The following is a 15887-nucleotide window of genomic DNA, read 5'->3' as shown; positions in this document are numbered from 1 at the left end:
TTACTTTGCTTCAAGCCCCGGCTCATGAACAACAAAGAATAAATCATGTCACACCCATCCCACGTAGGTGGGCTAATGTAGCTTCTCCTGGTCAGCCTCCTGGTTCTGACCAGCTGAGCGAGTCCTCCCTCGCTAGGCCAGACTCCCTTCCCAGAACTAACCAGACTGACCTTGTCCATGATGGGTTTACATATGTCCTCTGTACAGGAAGTCAGGAGGCTCGTCTTCCAGCCCCGCTTGTGTTCAGGACAGGTTGGTAGTGCTGCAAATTAAACTGGCATCACCCTCCCAAGAGTGGACATCTGCCAGACAAGCCCCACAGAGGTAAACGCATGCTGAAATCGTCCCAATTCATTAACAGCTCACCTATTTGTCTCAATCTGCTAAAGATAACTGTTTCAATGGTGGCCACAAACCCGGGGTATTCCTGATCGTTATGGCTAATCAACACACCAAAATGTGCATTCACTCACTCAGCCATTGGGGAAGATGCAGGTTGCATTTGTTAGCTGTGAGTATGACTATTTTCAGATATCAGTTTCTCACTCTTTCATTATTCCTTTGATAATGTATTTACAGTACAGCAGTTTCATATCTGAACACCACAAACCCAGTAATCCAAAACCACACTGGGTTTGAACAACCACATTGTTCAATCAAAATTATATGTTTTTGTATAATTATGTACATATGGAACATTTATCCAAAATAAACACAATACAGCTCCTCACCTACTTGGCTAATCGAAGTTCTACAGCACAAAATTCTGTATATTAGAAAATGAGTTTAATAATGTAAGTAAATAGCAATGGTGTGATACTTGAATATTTGGCAACCCACCATTCATCCTTCCTTCCTTTCCTTTTTAGCACAATAAACCTATTAACTAGTAACCGTTCGCTGTGGCTCTCTTATCCAGTGATGAGAACTGACAAGCTTTGCTGGTAGTGTAACACTTTCTGCTAAGAGTTGTTTGCTAGGCGACTACTGTTCTGATTATAATAAAGCCCCATTCACATTGTTTATTTTACCCTACTAAAAAGTTCATAAAAGGGGATGCCAGTTAAATATTTGATTTTCCCTGGCAAAAAAAGTGTCCACACCAACAAATGCCAATGTCCGGTAAAATCACTGAGTAACTTTCACTTTGGGCACCGGCAGAAAGTCTGGCAGTTGTGGACCGCCGGGGCGGGGTGTATTGCGAGCAGCCGATCCACAACCACCAGTTGGCCGCCCACGCCCAATGTGAAAATTACCCCCCCCCCCCCCCATTAGTAAAGTTTTCCAAACTTCTAAAATTGGAAAAAGTTACCCATTTCAGCATAATTTTGAATCCTCCAGGAAGAACAAAAGGTACAAAAAAGAAAAAGAGGAACATACAGTGCATGGTTAGGACTGATAAGCAGAAATGAATAACCAGAGTTGGTATGGATATGGATCAAGCTGTCAGACATAGGAACAATCAGTTCCTATGTCTGATGTATTTACAGGCCAACATAGAAATTCAGAAGATGTCGTGGAATCGCAAGGATAAAAATTCTTGCATCACCAGAAACAGAGCTGAATTTGTAACATGAAGTGATATGTGGGGAATTTGCTCCAAAGATCAGAGGATGGCTGGTGATTGAAGCAGAGGAATTATAACTGCTTCCAATCATGGAAAAAGGATGGCTATTAGAAAGCAGAAACTGAGGAAAGCTCCAGGTCTAAATGGCATCTGTATAGAGCTCAAAGCCTACTCAGCAAAGTTGAAGCCCATGGAATAAAAGGGGCAGTGGCAGCATGGATACGAAATTGGCCAAATGACAGGAAACAGAGTGTTGTGGTGAGCAGTTGTTTTTCGGACTGGAGGAAGGTATACAGGGGTTGCTACTAGAACCACTGCTTTTCTTGACTTGGGTGTGTAGGGCACAATTTCAAAATTTGCAGATGACACAAAACTTGGAAGTGTAGTGAACAGTGAGGATAGCGATAGACTTCAAGAGGACATAGACAGGCTGGTGAAATGGGCAGACACGTGGCAGATGAAATTTAACGCAGAGAAGTGCAAAGTGATACATTTCAGTAGGATGAATGAAGAGAGGCAATATAAACTAGAGGGTACAATTCTAAATGGGGTGCAGGAACAGAGAGATCTGGGGGTATTTGTGCACAAATCGTTGAAGGTGGCAGGACAGGTTGAGAAAGCGGTTAAAAAGCATACGGAAGCCTGGGTTTATAAATAGAGGCATAAAGTACACAAGCATGTTCAACTGTTATGAAACACTAGTTCGGCCACAACTGGAGTGTTGCGTCCAATTCTGGGCACCGCACTTTAGGAAGGATGTGAAGGCCTTAGAGAAGGGACAGAAAAGATTTACTAGGATAGTTCCAGGGATGAGGGACTTCAGTTACATGGACAGACTGGAGAAGCTGGGGTTGTTCTCCTTAAAGAGAAGGTTGAGAGGAGATTTGATAGATGTGTTCAAAATCATGAAGGGTTTAGATAAAGAAGTTAGAGAGAAACTGTTCCTATTGGCGGAAGGGTCAAGAACCAGAGGGCACAGATTTAAGGTGATTGGCAAAAGAATCAAAGGTGACATGAGGAAAAACTTTTTTTACGCAGCGAAAAGTTATGATCTGGAATGCGCTGCTTGAAAGGGTGGTGGAAGCTGACTCAATCGTGGCTTTCAAAAAAGGAATTGAATAAATACTTGAAGGGAAAAAATCTGCAGGGCAACGGGGAAAGGGTGGGGGGAGTGGGACGAGCTGGAACGCTCGAGAGAGTCAGCACAGGCTCGATGGACCAAATAGACCTCCTTCTGTGCTATAACCGTTCCATGATTCTAGTGAAATATTTGTGTCAGTGCTCCAACAACTCTGTCCTAAGAATTGGACACTCAGGATTTGGTCCAAATGACTAGAATATATGAGCGCCCATAATATTATAGGAGGCTAATGATGCACTGTTGTGTAGTAATTATAGAATAAATGTTACCAGTCACACTCATCAGATCCTTCCTACAATAATTGCAGAGACCTTAAAACTAAAAGCAGAAGTGGAACTTTTGATTAACAGGTCAGTTTTTAAAATCTTTGTACAGCGCAAGAGATGCGTTAGTGTATATACAACTGATAACAGAAAAAAGTGGCCATTAACGAGGAGACATTGTTGGCACGCGTCAGTTATGCTAAAGCCTTTGATTCAGTCAGTCAAAAGAAGCTATCCGAGATGGATGTTCCTAAACATCTATCTGCTCTTTTTCAAGCATAGTATCAAAATTGATATTTAGTGATCAGATGGAAGAAGGAATATATAGAATGGTGTGAGATAGGAAAATGGTATATGGCAAGCATGTCCCTTCAATTGCATTTAGGATTACGTAATAATTCAGTACAAAAGTTAGCCTTTAACAACTCATTTATATTGCGAAGAACTTGCCCAACATCTCAGTATCAATAAAAGCAAAATACTGCGGATGCTGGATATCTGAAATAAAAACAGAAAATGCTGGAAAACTCAGTTCTGATGAAAGGTCATTGACCTGGAATGTTAATTCTGTTTCTCTCTCCACAGATGCTGTGTGTTTTCCAGCAGTTCCTATTGTTATCTCAGTAGCAATAAGTTATTTGACACAGACATCTGAAGCAAACAGGTTACCGTCCACAAATTATTGTAAAATACAAATATCAAAATGCAAAGCAACCCGGAATGGTTCTTCCCTCCTCCTTCATCAAGTTCACGGGGAAATGCACTAAGAGCCCTGGCTTCAGAGCAACCCCTCACCTTTCATGACTCAGTGACATATGAACAGGCATTGGCACCACCACTTCCACTTCCTCCTGCTCTCCTGGACAACCCTGTAGATAGACCAGCTGAAGCTCTGCCGATCCCTTGTACGTCACATCCTTCCAGTTCCTGGCTTCAAAAACACAAGAAACTGGTTAGCTAAAAACCAAAAACAGGAATCACCTGTTCCTCAAAGTAAAACCTTTTAATACAAAACAATAATTTTTCCACTTTTTACATATGATGTCAGCATCAAAGCATTCCCAGGTCAGATGCAAGATAAAGCTCCTTCTACACTGCTTCAACAATTTGCTCAAGTCCAACCTTGAAAAAGCTCAAGCTTACTTTGCCACTGCGACATTTCCATTTCAAACATCAGCTATCACTGCATCCCCAAATGAGAACTGCAACCCCAAATTAATTTAATGCAAATTATGGACAGTTTGGTGCTCACCAAAGATTGCATCATCAAAGGGAGGGAATATTGGTCAGGGCTGAATTTAAACCCAACTGTTAAGAGGTAGATGGCTATAAAATTAAGGTTTTAAAAAGCAAATTCAAAAAATAACTTAATGCAATGCTAAAATGTTACATGTTTAACAAAGCTAATTTTAAAACCCAACTAGTTATTTAATGCAGGAGCTCACAACCACACAGTTCACCCATTGTTAAATCAAGGTGTGCATATAGGAACTGGAGTAGGCCATTCAGCCCCTTGGGCTTGCTCTGCCATTCAATTAGATCATGGCTGATCTGCACACCAGCTCCATACCCAACAAAAATCTATTGATCTCAGTCCTGAAAGCTCACAACTGACACAGCATTTGAAGCCTTTTTTTTTGGAGGGGGGGGGGGGGTGGAGGAGGGGGGAGGTGGAAAGAGAAGAGTTCCAGATTTCTATTATGCTTTTTGTGTGAAAAAGTGCTTCCTGATTTCCCTTCTAAATGGTCTGGCTCTAATTCCAAGATTATGTCCCCTCATTCTTGATTTCCGCGCCAGAGGAAATAATTTCTCCGTATCTATCCTATTGAATCCTTTTAACATTTTAAACACTCCTCAACCTTCTAAAGTCAAGGGAATACAAACCAAGGTTTGCAACCTGTCCTCATAATGTAACACTCTATCATTATGGCAAATCTGCACTGCACCTTCTCCAAGGCCAATATATCCTTCCTGAGCTGCAGTGCCCAAAACTGAACCCAGTACTTCAGATTGGGTCTGACCAAGACTCCATCTAAGCAGCCAGATTTGCAGACGTGGATTTTATTCACTTTACTGGTGCTTTCTTTTCTGTTGTGTTGTAAATGCACCTTTGTATTTGGTTCTATTAACAATGTTGTTTTCGATTCCTTACTTTCAGGATCTATTAAGTAATTTGATTATGAGTGAGCTAAATAGGGAACTTTATGATTGGCCCAGCATCATTGCAAACCTGCAACAAATGCACGGGATCATTCACACTCAGAAGTTTCTGTTTACTGCTCTTTCTGTACCGTCAGTAGACTCGCACACAGCAAGTGATGGTAAATGTAAAAACAGCAAATTCGTAACAGCCATCATGGAACTAAGGATGTGAGCATGATCACCTGGTGTTAAAGGCCTGCTATTCTAACACGCTGCTTCATCCTGGGCAAAGGTGGCCCTTGCTGCACTGAAGCCCAAGATAAACACACATATTTTCAATTCCCATTACCCTTCAATGTTACATGAAGGCATTTTTCATAAAAGTTACATTGGTTAGGAAAATGAACAATTTCCCTCAGCATTTCAGCACTCTGCAATGAGCATTCAAGATCTAGCAGCTTCTAAAATGCAAGAACAGAAAGATTGTGGAGTCATAAAAATTACATCAAACACAGAAGATAATAACTTGGCTGTCAAAAGCCTTTTTTGTCACTCCATTAGAATGTGCAGTGTTAAATGCTTTCTCCTTCCAACAATACAAAAGAGTGTCACACAACTGTGACCTCTGGAGCCCAGTTTTTACCCTAATAGTAGTGAGGAGACAGCACTGCAAATTATTCAAAAACAATTAAAAGCAATTCTTTTCAAAGTTATTTTCTCATTTTCCTGAATTATTTGGAGGTACACTAACAGAAGTTCTGTGCAGCAGGTGATTGACATTTTAAACACTAAAATGCCAACGGATAGTTATGTTGCAATGGCCAGAACGCAATTAGAAAGAATAAAGCTGCATCTCCTTTCCCCCTAAGCTAACTTGAACATCTTAAGGGACCACGGGTGCGATTTCTTGCTTGAGTGAGTGGGGAAGCAAACAGAAAACAACTGCGCCATATGTTTCCAATAAAGGGGCAGAGATGGATGCTTATAACAGCGCATCAGATATTTGGTGTATGCCTTTGCAACAGATCATCACAAGATATTTATGGACGAGGAAGACCATTCAGCCCACCTTCATTCATCCATCCAGAACAACCCTGCACTCCCCTGTTCCTGCAGCTAGTTGTTTCTTAAATTATTCTAGAGTTTTCACCTCCACCACTCGGCTCAAAAGTCCATTCCAAGTGTTGATCACTTTGTGCAAAGAACTTACTGATATCAGTCCTAAAGTTATCTTTTACTAGTTTGAACCCTTGTCCTATTGCCACTTCTTATTTTGAAGTAGTATTCCAGATTAACAGTACTATCTAACTCCATAAAGATCACCTCTCACATACCTTGTTTCCAGGCTGAAAAACCCAGTCTTTCCTCATAAGAAAGAAACTTGCATTTACATAGCACCTTTCACGACCTCAGGACTTCCCAAAGCGCTTTACAGATAATGAAGTACTTTTGAAGTGTAGTCACTATTGTATTGTTGAAAACACGGCAGCCAATTTGCAAGTTCCCGCAAACAGCAATTAAATAAATAAACAAATCATCTGTTTTTTTTTTAAAAAAGTGACGTTGGTTGAGGGATAAATGTTGGCCAGGACACTGGGAGAACCCCCCCCCCCGCTCTTCTTCGAATAGTGCCATGGGTTCTTCTACGTCCACCCAAGAAGACAGGGCCTCGGTCTAACTTCTCATCCGAAAGACGCCATACCTCCAACAGTGCAGCACTCCCTCAGTACTGCACATAACTCAGATCCCGGAAAGTAGGGAATAGCCTCATTGCCTCCAGTGCTCTTATATCTCCCCAGAACGGGCGAAACAGTATTCAAGACGAAATCTGACAAAAGCGCTGTACACTTTGATCACGATTGCCTCTCGCTTGTACTCTACTGTTTTGACTAGGTAGTTCAACATTCGACTGACTTTGTCAACTGCTGCTCTGCATTAGTTGAATATGTTGAGCTTTGAGTCTACCAGGACTCCTAGGTCTCTTCCATCCTTGTCATTTCAAGGATTCTTCTGCACAGAATTTAAGAAGTACGTTACACATTTTATACTCGCATGTTAAATGCACTGATGTGGGTCAGTGCAACAGGCTTCAAAAAAGAAAGGTTAAACACACAAGGCAATTGCTGTTGAATGGCTCTTTCATACAGACCAGCATTTTCATTTAAACCCAGCGGTTTCAATATGTAAAACTCATCCGGGAAAGGTTCAAAGGCGAACAGATCACATCTGACAGTCACAGAGGTGAATGCTTCAGTTCCGATACCTAATGCAGTCCAAGAGTGCTGCTGCCCTGTGTCACTGTATTCCATCCACACTGAAAATGCTGAGTTATTGCAAAAAAATTTTGAGCTCTATGGCGTAACCTTTCAATAGGGGATATTTAAGAAAATTATACGCTTCATTTTCAAATGTTCCACTGTGTAAAATACATTCTATATGTGACACCTGCCGGCAATTAGGAAATACTTTTGCACCTGTTATTCCCTACACACTGTTAGCTTAAGTGTGAAAATGTTGTTTCTTTGTTTAACCTCTTCTGCCTCCCACCCATGGCTTGCTTGGAACAGGACCAAACAGACCAGCAAGGTCCCAGCAGCGATTCTAGTTTTATGATCAGTAACCCGATCTCAGCAGGGCATTATTAGAGGCGTCACAATTGGCCTTAGCACCTTAATCTAAAAATTGGGGATTAGGGATTTGGGGGGAGGGGGGGGTGGCGGGAAGAAAGAGCCTGGTCAGGATTACTCCAGTGAAACTGCTCCTCCCACCCCCCCACGAAAAATGTCCTTCTCCTCCTTAAAGACTCTTCTTAAAACCCACGTGTTTTTGGTCACCTCTCCTAATATCTCCTTATTTCTGATTAGGCCTCGGTGAAGCGTTTTGTGATTTTTTTTCTACATTAAAGCTGCTACACAAATGCAAGTTGTTGTCGTTGTAAAAGGTGTAAATTATAAACCAAATTTTACAGTACAAGTAATTGCTAACATGAACACGGCCATTTAATATTTTTCATTATCCTCACTGCTCCTTAGGATTAAAAAAAAGTTTGCTTCTCTTTTTAAGAAGATTTCATATTCATTGCAGTTAGGGTGATGCATCCTCCAGCCACTCAAAAGGTCAGATACAGTGATGGCAAGAACAATGAATACTCCACCCTCAACATATAAACTAATGCAAAGAGCTAATTTATTATTTTTTTTAAACAGATGTACATTAATTTGGAGTTACAATATTAGCTCTTTTACTGTGAACACCTCTTAGCAGTACTATTCCTTTAAAGAAGAGTTGTTGGTAGACAGGGTGTGAATAATCTAAATAGTTACAATTTAATTTTCCAGGTGCATAGCATCATGCAACAGGAATATATATTGGGAATTGGGAGGTCAGTGTACCCAATTCATGGCTTGCAGAATTTTCCATGCATTAAACTTAATAACCCGAGCTCCCTCCCTGTCACTTGCCACTTCAATTCCCCATCTCACTCCCACTGAGACTTCACTGTCTTTTGACTTTCTCCACTGCTCCAATGAAGCTCAATGCAAGCTTAAGGAACTGCACCTTATCTTTCCATTTGCAGCCCTCTAATCTTAATATTGACTATTAACTTCAGACCTTAACAATAGCTCCCACTTTCTCTTCAGCAGGTTCGGTGTGTCAGTGTATCCGAAATGTTTGGGGAGGCGGGGAGGGAGGGAGGAAAAGAGATAGCAGGATAGGTTGGTGCTTAGGGTAGGGACCCTCCATTCGAACATCATTGCTGGTCTGCACCCTTGGTGTCGGACTACTTGTATTTTTCTTCTCCCAGGATCCTGGGCCACTGAAGCCTTCTCCACTCTGCCAGTTTTTAAAGCTTCCATTACTACCTGCCTCGTAACCCCCACGTTCTGAGTTATTCACACGTTCTCTGCCTCAGAAATGTCTTTAATTTCTTTGATTTCTCTCATTATGCCTCCTATTATCTAATGCTAATAAAATTTCTGTCATTTAATCATCTCGGTTTTTCCAGTCTTTACAGGTCATTCTATTTCTTCTCTCGTGCGTATATATGTAGGTTCTCCCCGCCCATCCCCTTCCCTTTGTTTTGTTCCTTTTTAAAATGTTGCTCATCAGTAATATCTTCCAGTTCTAATTAAGGGTCCACATCTGAGACATCAACTTAGGTCTGTTCTCTCCACAGATGCTGACTGACCTGCTGAGTGTTATCAGCATTTCCTGTTTTTGTTTCAGGTTTGCGGCATCTGCTTTGTGTATCTCACGATTGTAATGCAAAGAATGTGGGTGGCAGCCATATTCTGTCAAATCTGGTGCTCAAATGTGGGTTTGAAAACGTGCTACCAAAAAAGTATCTTGTGAAATAACACATTCTGTTTAAATGACAGGGGCTTAGCTTGAATCTGTAGAAGTAAAAAGGGAGTCTTCAATGAAGCCATCTCTACAGCTCCCCAACCAAATATGGATTGTTAATAATCAACACATTTACAGAACATTTTTTATACGCAGCTCATAGCACAATAGTCAGAATGCTAAAATTAGTGATTTTTAAATACGATTCCCTTCCCTTTACCCCACCATTGGCGCCTGTGCATTCAGCCGCCTGGGCCCTACACTCTGGAATTCCCTCCCTAAAGCTCTCCGCATCTCCATTCCTTCTCCTCCTTTATGACCTTTCTTAAAACCCACCTCTTTGATCAAGCTTTTGGTCGCCTCCCTAATCACCTTTAGCTCAGCATCCATTATGTCTGATGACGCTTCTATGAAGCACCTTGGAATGTTTTTCTTCGTTAAAGGTGCTATATAAATGCAAGTTGTTGTTGATCTGTTGAATGTCTGCACCGTTCCCTCAAAAATAACGGGGTGGCATGATGCATCGGAATAATGTCTTTTCACTAAGAGCTCAAATCCAGGCCAAGCCGATGGGGCAACGGTCTCGGTCTGTCAGATGCAAGGCTCCCAGTGAAGTGAGAGTGGGCAGTGCCAATCCTGTTCCCAATGACTACAGGTCAACAGCACAGAACTGTGCATAATTTGGTAGTAATTAACAATCTTACTCAGAAAACCCAGAATAGCTGGTGTGAGAAAGAGAGAAGAAAATTATAGGTGCAGTTGAGGAGGCTCTTCTGAAGGGAGGGTTAAAGACACACTGTTGAGAGCAAGAGTAGAGGAAGTTTCACCCTGCACCACATCCTAACTGGAGAAATTCTTTTAACATCACTTACATTCCTGGACAGGATACAATAAAAAGCTTGTTGGCCAACAGACAATTGGTCCTTCAACTTCAGCCTCCAACCTATTCCTTTCCATCACAACCTTTCTTGCCTCTATTTTATTGTTAACTCTGTGGTCAATGCTAATCGAAACTTTCCTCTCATACCCCCTACAGTCGAATGGCCCAGCAACAATCACTGTCTACACTCAGGTAGAGAATGGCTTGCCAGAGACCAGCAACGCTCAGAGAGTCAGCGCCTTCAGGAGAGGAAGAGGAAGAGGAAATAAATGTAAATGCAGAGAACTTGCATAATGCCTTGAAAAATATTTGAAAAGTCACAAAAATATTCTAGATGCATTATCTTACCTTCCAGAAGGTCAAGGAACACCAGAAATGCAGTATATACTTGTGTACTGTCTGCAACATCTAAAGCCATCATCTCTGTATACTGAAATTAAAAACATGAATGAAAATTATAGTACTTTAATCCAGCTTGGATCACTTCTTTTCTTGATAATATATTGGTAAAGTGAAAGGGATAGGGCAGAAGCATAAACATACAAAAAGGACTGAAAAAGATCAGATGCATCAAGCACTCACAAACCAGACATGATCCAGCTACATATGCCACTGACCCACCCGCCAGTCACACAATCCCCTGGGAGAGGAAATTCAAAAAAGTGGAAAAAACCTAATGTAGATTTTGGAAGAATTGGAAATTTCTCTCAGACTCTCCAAGGCAATCACGCAAACCTCTAGGAGACCATGGTAACCCATAAATCATTCTAATCCCATCTAATTTATGCTCTTCCCTATAGGAAATTCTCCAGCTCCCTTTTGAATCTATACTCACTTCATCTTTTGGTAATCTGTCCCAGAGGGTGACAATTCTCTGTGAAAAGAAATACTTCCTAAAAACTAGCCTGAGTCTTCATACAAAGTCCCTAATCCAACCATCCCTATTCATCTCAAATAATCTCATCATTTTATGTATCTCAATCATATCCCCTCAAAGCCTGTGCTTCTGTAACAAAAAATAGCTCTGACTTCCAAATCCTTTCCTGAGAACTAAGAGCCCTAAGACTGGGTATCATCTTGGTTGTTCCCATCTGTACCTTCTCCAGGGCCCCTCTATCCAGTGTGTGGATCAAAGCTGCTCTCAATGCTGGACTTCAGTTTAATGTCTTATACAAGGAACACCAGCTCTAATAACAGTGCACTCCCTCCACAGTGCAATGGAATGTTAACCTAGATATTTTTAGATCAAACCTACCATGTTCTGACCCAAACACAAGCGTGCTACCAACTGAGCCAAGCTGACACATAGCATCACTCCATAATCACTTACTCTGATACAGCACTGGTGCCTGTATTATTGATCTGAATTCCTTACTACTAGTGACAGCATGAGGGGTTAATAACACAAATTCATTCATAAATGGCTAGCCTGTCTGATGCACATTCAGTGTGAAACCCAGACAGGTTTCCTTTCATGGGTTCTGCAGAGAGAACTGCATGTGCATTAGAGTCTGTGACTGGATCCTATTGAAACAAAAGATGGTTTTAATGTTAATTTTAATTAAATGCAGAGGCACTGGATTGTACCTGTTTTATTATATCTTTGTTAGCTTTCCAATTATTAGATATTTTTAAGATGTGGAGATGCCGGTGATGGACTGGAGTGGTCAAATGTAAGGAATCTTACAACACCAGGTTATAGTCCAACAAATTTATTTTAAAATCACAAGCTTTCGGAGATTATCTCCTTCGTCAGATGAATGAATCTGACGAAGGAGATAATCTCCGAAAGCTTGTGATTTTAAAATAAATTTGTTGGACTATAACCTGGTGTTGTAAGATTCCTTAGATATTTTTAAACGGGGGACAGATTTCCTCTGTAATTGATGAAGAATGGCGGCCGAGTGAAAGAAGCTAATAGGTCAATGTTTTTTGTTGTGACATATCGTTCGAATCAGCTGGCACACGTCAAAGAATCAAGCCACACAGATAGTGATTCTTTGATTGACAGCTGTATGAGGCGAAGACGTGCGTTGGCCCTATGAGTGTAGACCAGGTCAATGTTTCTTTGTAGTCCTTTTGATGGCCAACTGTGGATTTATCTGGGACTGCCTGAGCCCATCCAGTCAATCCACAACCAAGGGAGGATGTGAGCCAGGTGGACTTTAAGGTTGTGTTGTGCCACATCAAATCTGAGCAACTGTTTTCAGGGACCTAATTATCTTGAAAGATAGCTAAGAAGAGAGCATTTTTTTATATATATATATCTCAAAAAGGTAATTGGCAAAAGAACCAGAAGGGAGATGTGGAAAAATGTTTTTATGCAGCGTCCTGTTATGATCTGGAATGCACTATTAGCTTCTTTCACTCGGCCACCACTCTTCATCAATAACAGAGGAAATCTGTCCCCAGTTTAGAAATATCTGTAATAATTGGAAAGCTAACAAAGAGATAATAAAACAGGTACATAGAAGCAGATTCAAAAGGGAGTTGGATTTATACTTGATGGGAAAACATTTGCAGGGCTATGGGAAAGAGCAGGGGAGTGGGACTAATTGGATAGCTCTTTCAAAAAGTCGGCACAGGTACAGTGGACCGAATGGGCGCCTTCTGTGCTATATCATTCTATGTATCATGAAGGAAGCGTACACCATCTTGCAATTAATACTCTTCTGCGTTAAATCAGCTGCTCACTAATTTAGAATGTATATAAATTTGGCTACCCAAGCTGAGGAGAGTTGGGTGGCAACACATGCTACATTCCAGTAAGCTGGCATACAGTGGCTGCTGGAGTGTGGGAGCAGGGAATATTAAGTAGGGAAGTGTCAGAAAAAAAGGGAGGGTGCACACAGGGACCTAGGGAGGGGCAAGGCACAGGGGGATTTGAAGGTGAAGATGAAATGTTATATGTTTATTCTCTGGGGCATGGGGCACCAGTGGAGCTTAGCAAGGATAAAGGTGATGGGAATTACAGCCTTGGTGCAAGTGGGAGCACTGACTGTGATATTCTGACTGACTCCTAACATTTCCCAAAAGCTCGTGAAGTTTTGCAACCCAGCACCTGTACAGCTGTTGAAGTTACTACCCATCTTTGTTTGGATCAGACACTTCATTTGAGTGACATGTGTGAAAATTACTAAAAATGTGAAGGGGACATCTACATTTGATTTTTAAAACAGAAGTTCCCACCCCTTCTCTCATAAATAGGGCTATCAACTATTTAAGTTTACTGAGCTTTTCAAAGAATTAGGCATCAGCCATGGCTCAGTGGTAGTACTCTCACCTGAGACAGAACATGGTGGGTTCAAGTCCCACTCCAGAGACTTGAGCACAAAATCGAGGCTGACAATCCAGCGCAGGACTGAGGGAGTGCTGCACTGTCGGAGGTGCCGTCTATCGGAGGAGACATTAAACCGAGGCCCCGTCTACCCTCTCAGGTGGACGTAAAAGATCCCATGGCACTATTTCAGAAAGCAGGAGAGTTCTCCCTGGTGTCCCGGCCAATATTTATCCCTCAACCAACATCACTAGAAAACAGATGATCTGGTCATTATCTCATTGCTGCCTGTGGGATCTTGCTGTGCACAAACCAGCTGCCGGGTTTTCCTACATTACAACAGTGACCACACTTCAAAAAGTACTTCATTGGCTGTAAAGGGCTGCGGGACATCCCGGGGTCGGGAAAGGCGCTATATAAATGAAAGTTCTTTCTTGTCATGAGCAAACCCGGGAACTGGCGCCTCCAGCACAGCAAGTGACGGAGACCGAGAGGAGCTCGGCGGCGGCGGCGGCGGCGGCGGGGGGGGTCTGAGCCTCGGCCCCAGCGCCGCTCCCTTTACCTCTGTACCTTGGGGTGATGCAGATTCCCCGTCGGCCGCTCCGCTGCCTCGTCAGCCTCCCGCTCCTCGGGGTCCGCCGACTCCCCGCTCTCTCCGGCTCCGGCTCCGGCCCCGGCCCCGGCTCCCAGCGGCTCCATCATCGGTGCACCCTGACTTCACTCCGCCAGCGTCACATCAATCCCCGCTCGGGGGAGGAACACGCACCCGCTCAACGATCGTTCCGGGACCCAGGGCAATCCGCTGCACGGAGTGAATTCAGCCCGTCACTCGGCCCTTCAGCCTCTCAACTCTTCCTTTCAATTTGCTTTCTTTCTGCAGCAGGTCTGGTCCATTTGGAGTGAGATTTTGTTTCGGTTTTTGCTTGTGTGCCTCCCGCTCTGAAAGGTAAAAGCAGCACTGCTTTGCAATCGGTCACATTCATTTTGATCTTAACCTTCAGTCCTAAAGTGTCTCCCCCTGCTGTGGACAACACTTGTGTGTAAAATGTTACAATGAAACTATTTAACAGACTGCCTGTTATTTATTAACCCTTTGCATACTTTACAGTTTTCATCAAGAGATGCGTTATTATCTTTAATGGTTTGCCCTAAACTTGAATATTTGGTGCTATAATTTAAAGGGATTTACATATTGTAACCTCAAGATGCCCCAAACGCTTTACAGTCAATGAAGTACTGTTGTAATGTAGGAAATGCAACAGCCAATGTGCACACAGCAAGGTCCCACAAACAGTAATGTTGGTTGAGGGATAAAAATTGGCCAGGACACCGGGAGAAATCACCTGCTCTTCTTCGAATAGTGCCATTGGATATTTTACATCCACCTGAGAGGGTGGACAGGGCCTCAGTTTATTGTGTCGTCTGAAAGACGGCACCTCCGACAGTACAGCACTCACTCAGTACCGTACTGAAATGTTGGCCTGGATTATGTGCTCAAATCACTGGAATGGGGTTTGAACATCCAACTTTCTATCTCAGAGGCAAGAGAGCTACCAGTGAGCCAACGCTGACTATAAATTAAATAAACAAATAGTTTCAGTGCTTGCTAACAAACAAGAACAGGCTTGTCAAACACTCTGTGCTAAATAGGGTGACCCAGACGGTCCAAGGTTCAAGCCTTTGTCTGTGCTGAGTTAGCTGGTCTCAGCCAGGAGCAGCAGTTGGGGTGCTAGAGTTCCACCCAGCATCTTTAGGCTTGGTAGTGGAAAATTGGCCAGGACTCCTTATCTTATCCATTGGACACCTACTGGATTGGTATTTATGATAATCTAGCAACTTTCATGGTTTTTTTTTACTGTGACAGTCCACAATTACCAGATTTATTGAATTCAATTTCACAAGTTTCCATGGGGTGGGGTAGAATTAAACTCACAACTTCTGGGTTATTAACCCTATACCATAACCCCTAGACTATTCATTTGAGAATAGGGTCAGGCCTGTGATGGCCTCTACTATCACACATCCTGCTGACCACACTGTCTGACACATTCATGGCCATTTAGTTGCGATCTTAGAGTGTGGCCAGTATCATGGAGTCTGACTGTCGCAAGAGTCTTCAGGAGAGGAGAGAAAAGTCGGAAGATTAGAGACGAAAGATTGTGACCCTTTAATACTTGCGAATGATGTGCAGTATGTATTCATCAAAACCTTCTGGTGTTTGTTGACAATGGTTTTGCTTCTCGAAGCACAGCATAAGATGCATAAACAACAAT

The 15887-nt window shown here is 42.4% G+C and overlaps 1 protein-coding gene across 2 annotated transcripts in view; it reads right to left on the bottom strand.

Annotated features, from left to right (window-relative positions):
- tsen15 (TSEN15 tRNA splicing endonuclease subunit) overlaps positions 1-14608 on the bottom strand; it is a 41455-nt gene extending 26847 nt beyond the window's left edge. Inside the window, exons 1-3 of one of the 2 annotated variants that reach the window (XM_067990732.1) lie at positions 14185-14608; positions 10686-10767; positions 3767-3902 (exon numbers count right to left, since the gene is read on the bottom strand). In XM_067990732.1, the coding sequence (XP_067846833.1) occupies positions 3767-3902; positions 10686-10767; positions 14185-14316 (350 nt within the window). In that variant the 5' untranslated portion in view covers positions 14317-14608. The remainder of the gene's footprint in view (positions 1-3766; positions 3903-10685; positions 10768-14184) is intronic. The other variant, XM_067990731.1, reaches the window with a different exon arrangement.
- Between the last annotated feature and the right edge of the window lie 1279 nt (positions 14609-15887).

This window comes from Heptranchias perlo, chromosome 9, assembly GCF_035084215.1.
Source record: "Heptranchias perlo isolate sHepPer1 chromosome 9, sHepPer1.hap1, whole genome shotgun sequence".
NCBI lineage: Eukaryota > Metazoa > Chordata > Chondrichthyes > Hexanchiformes > Hexanchidae > Heptranchias > Heptranchias perlo.
Note: the sequence above shows the minus strand (reverse complement) of the source record. Positions and strands in the feature narration are given on the sequence as shown.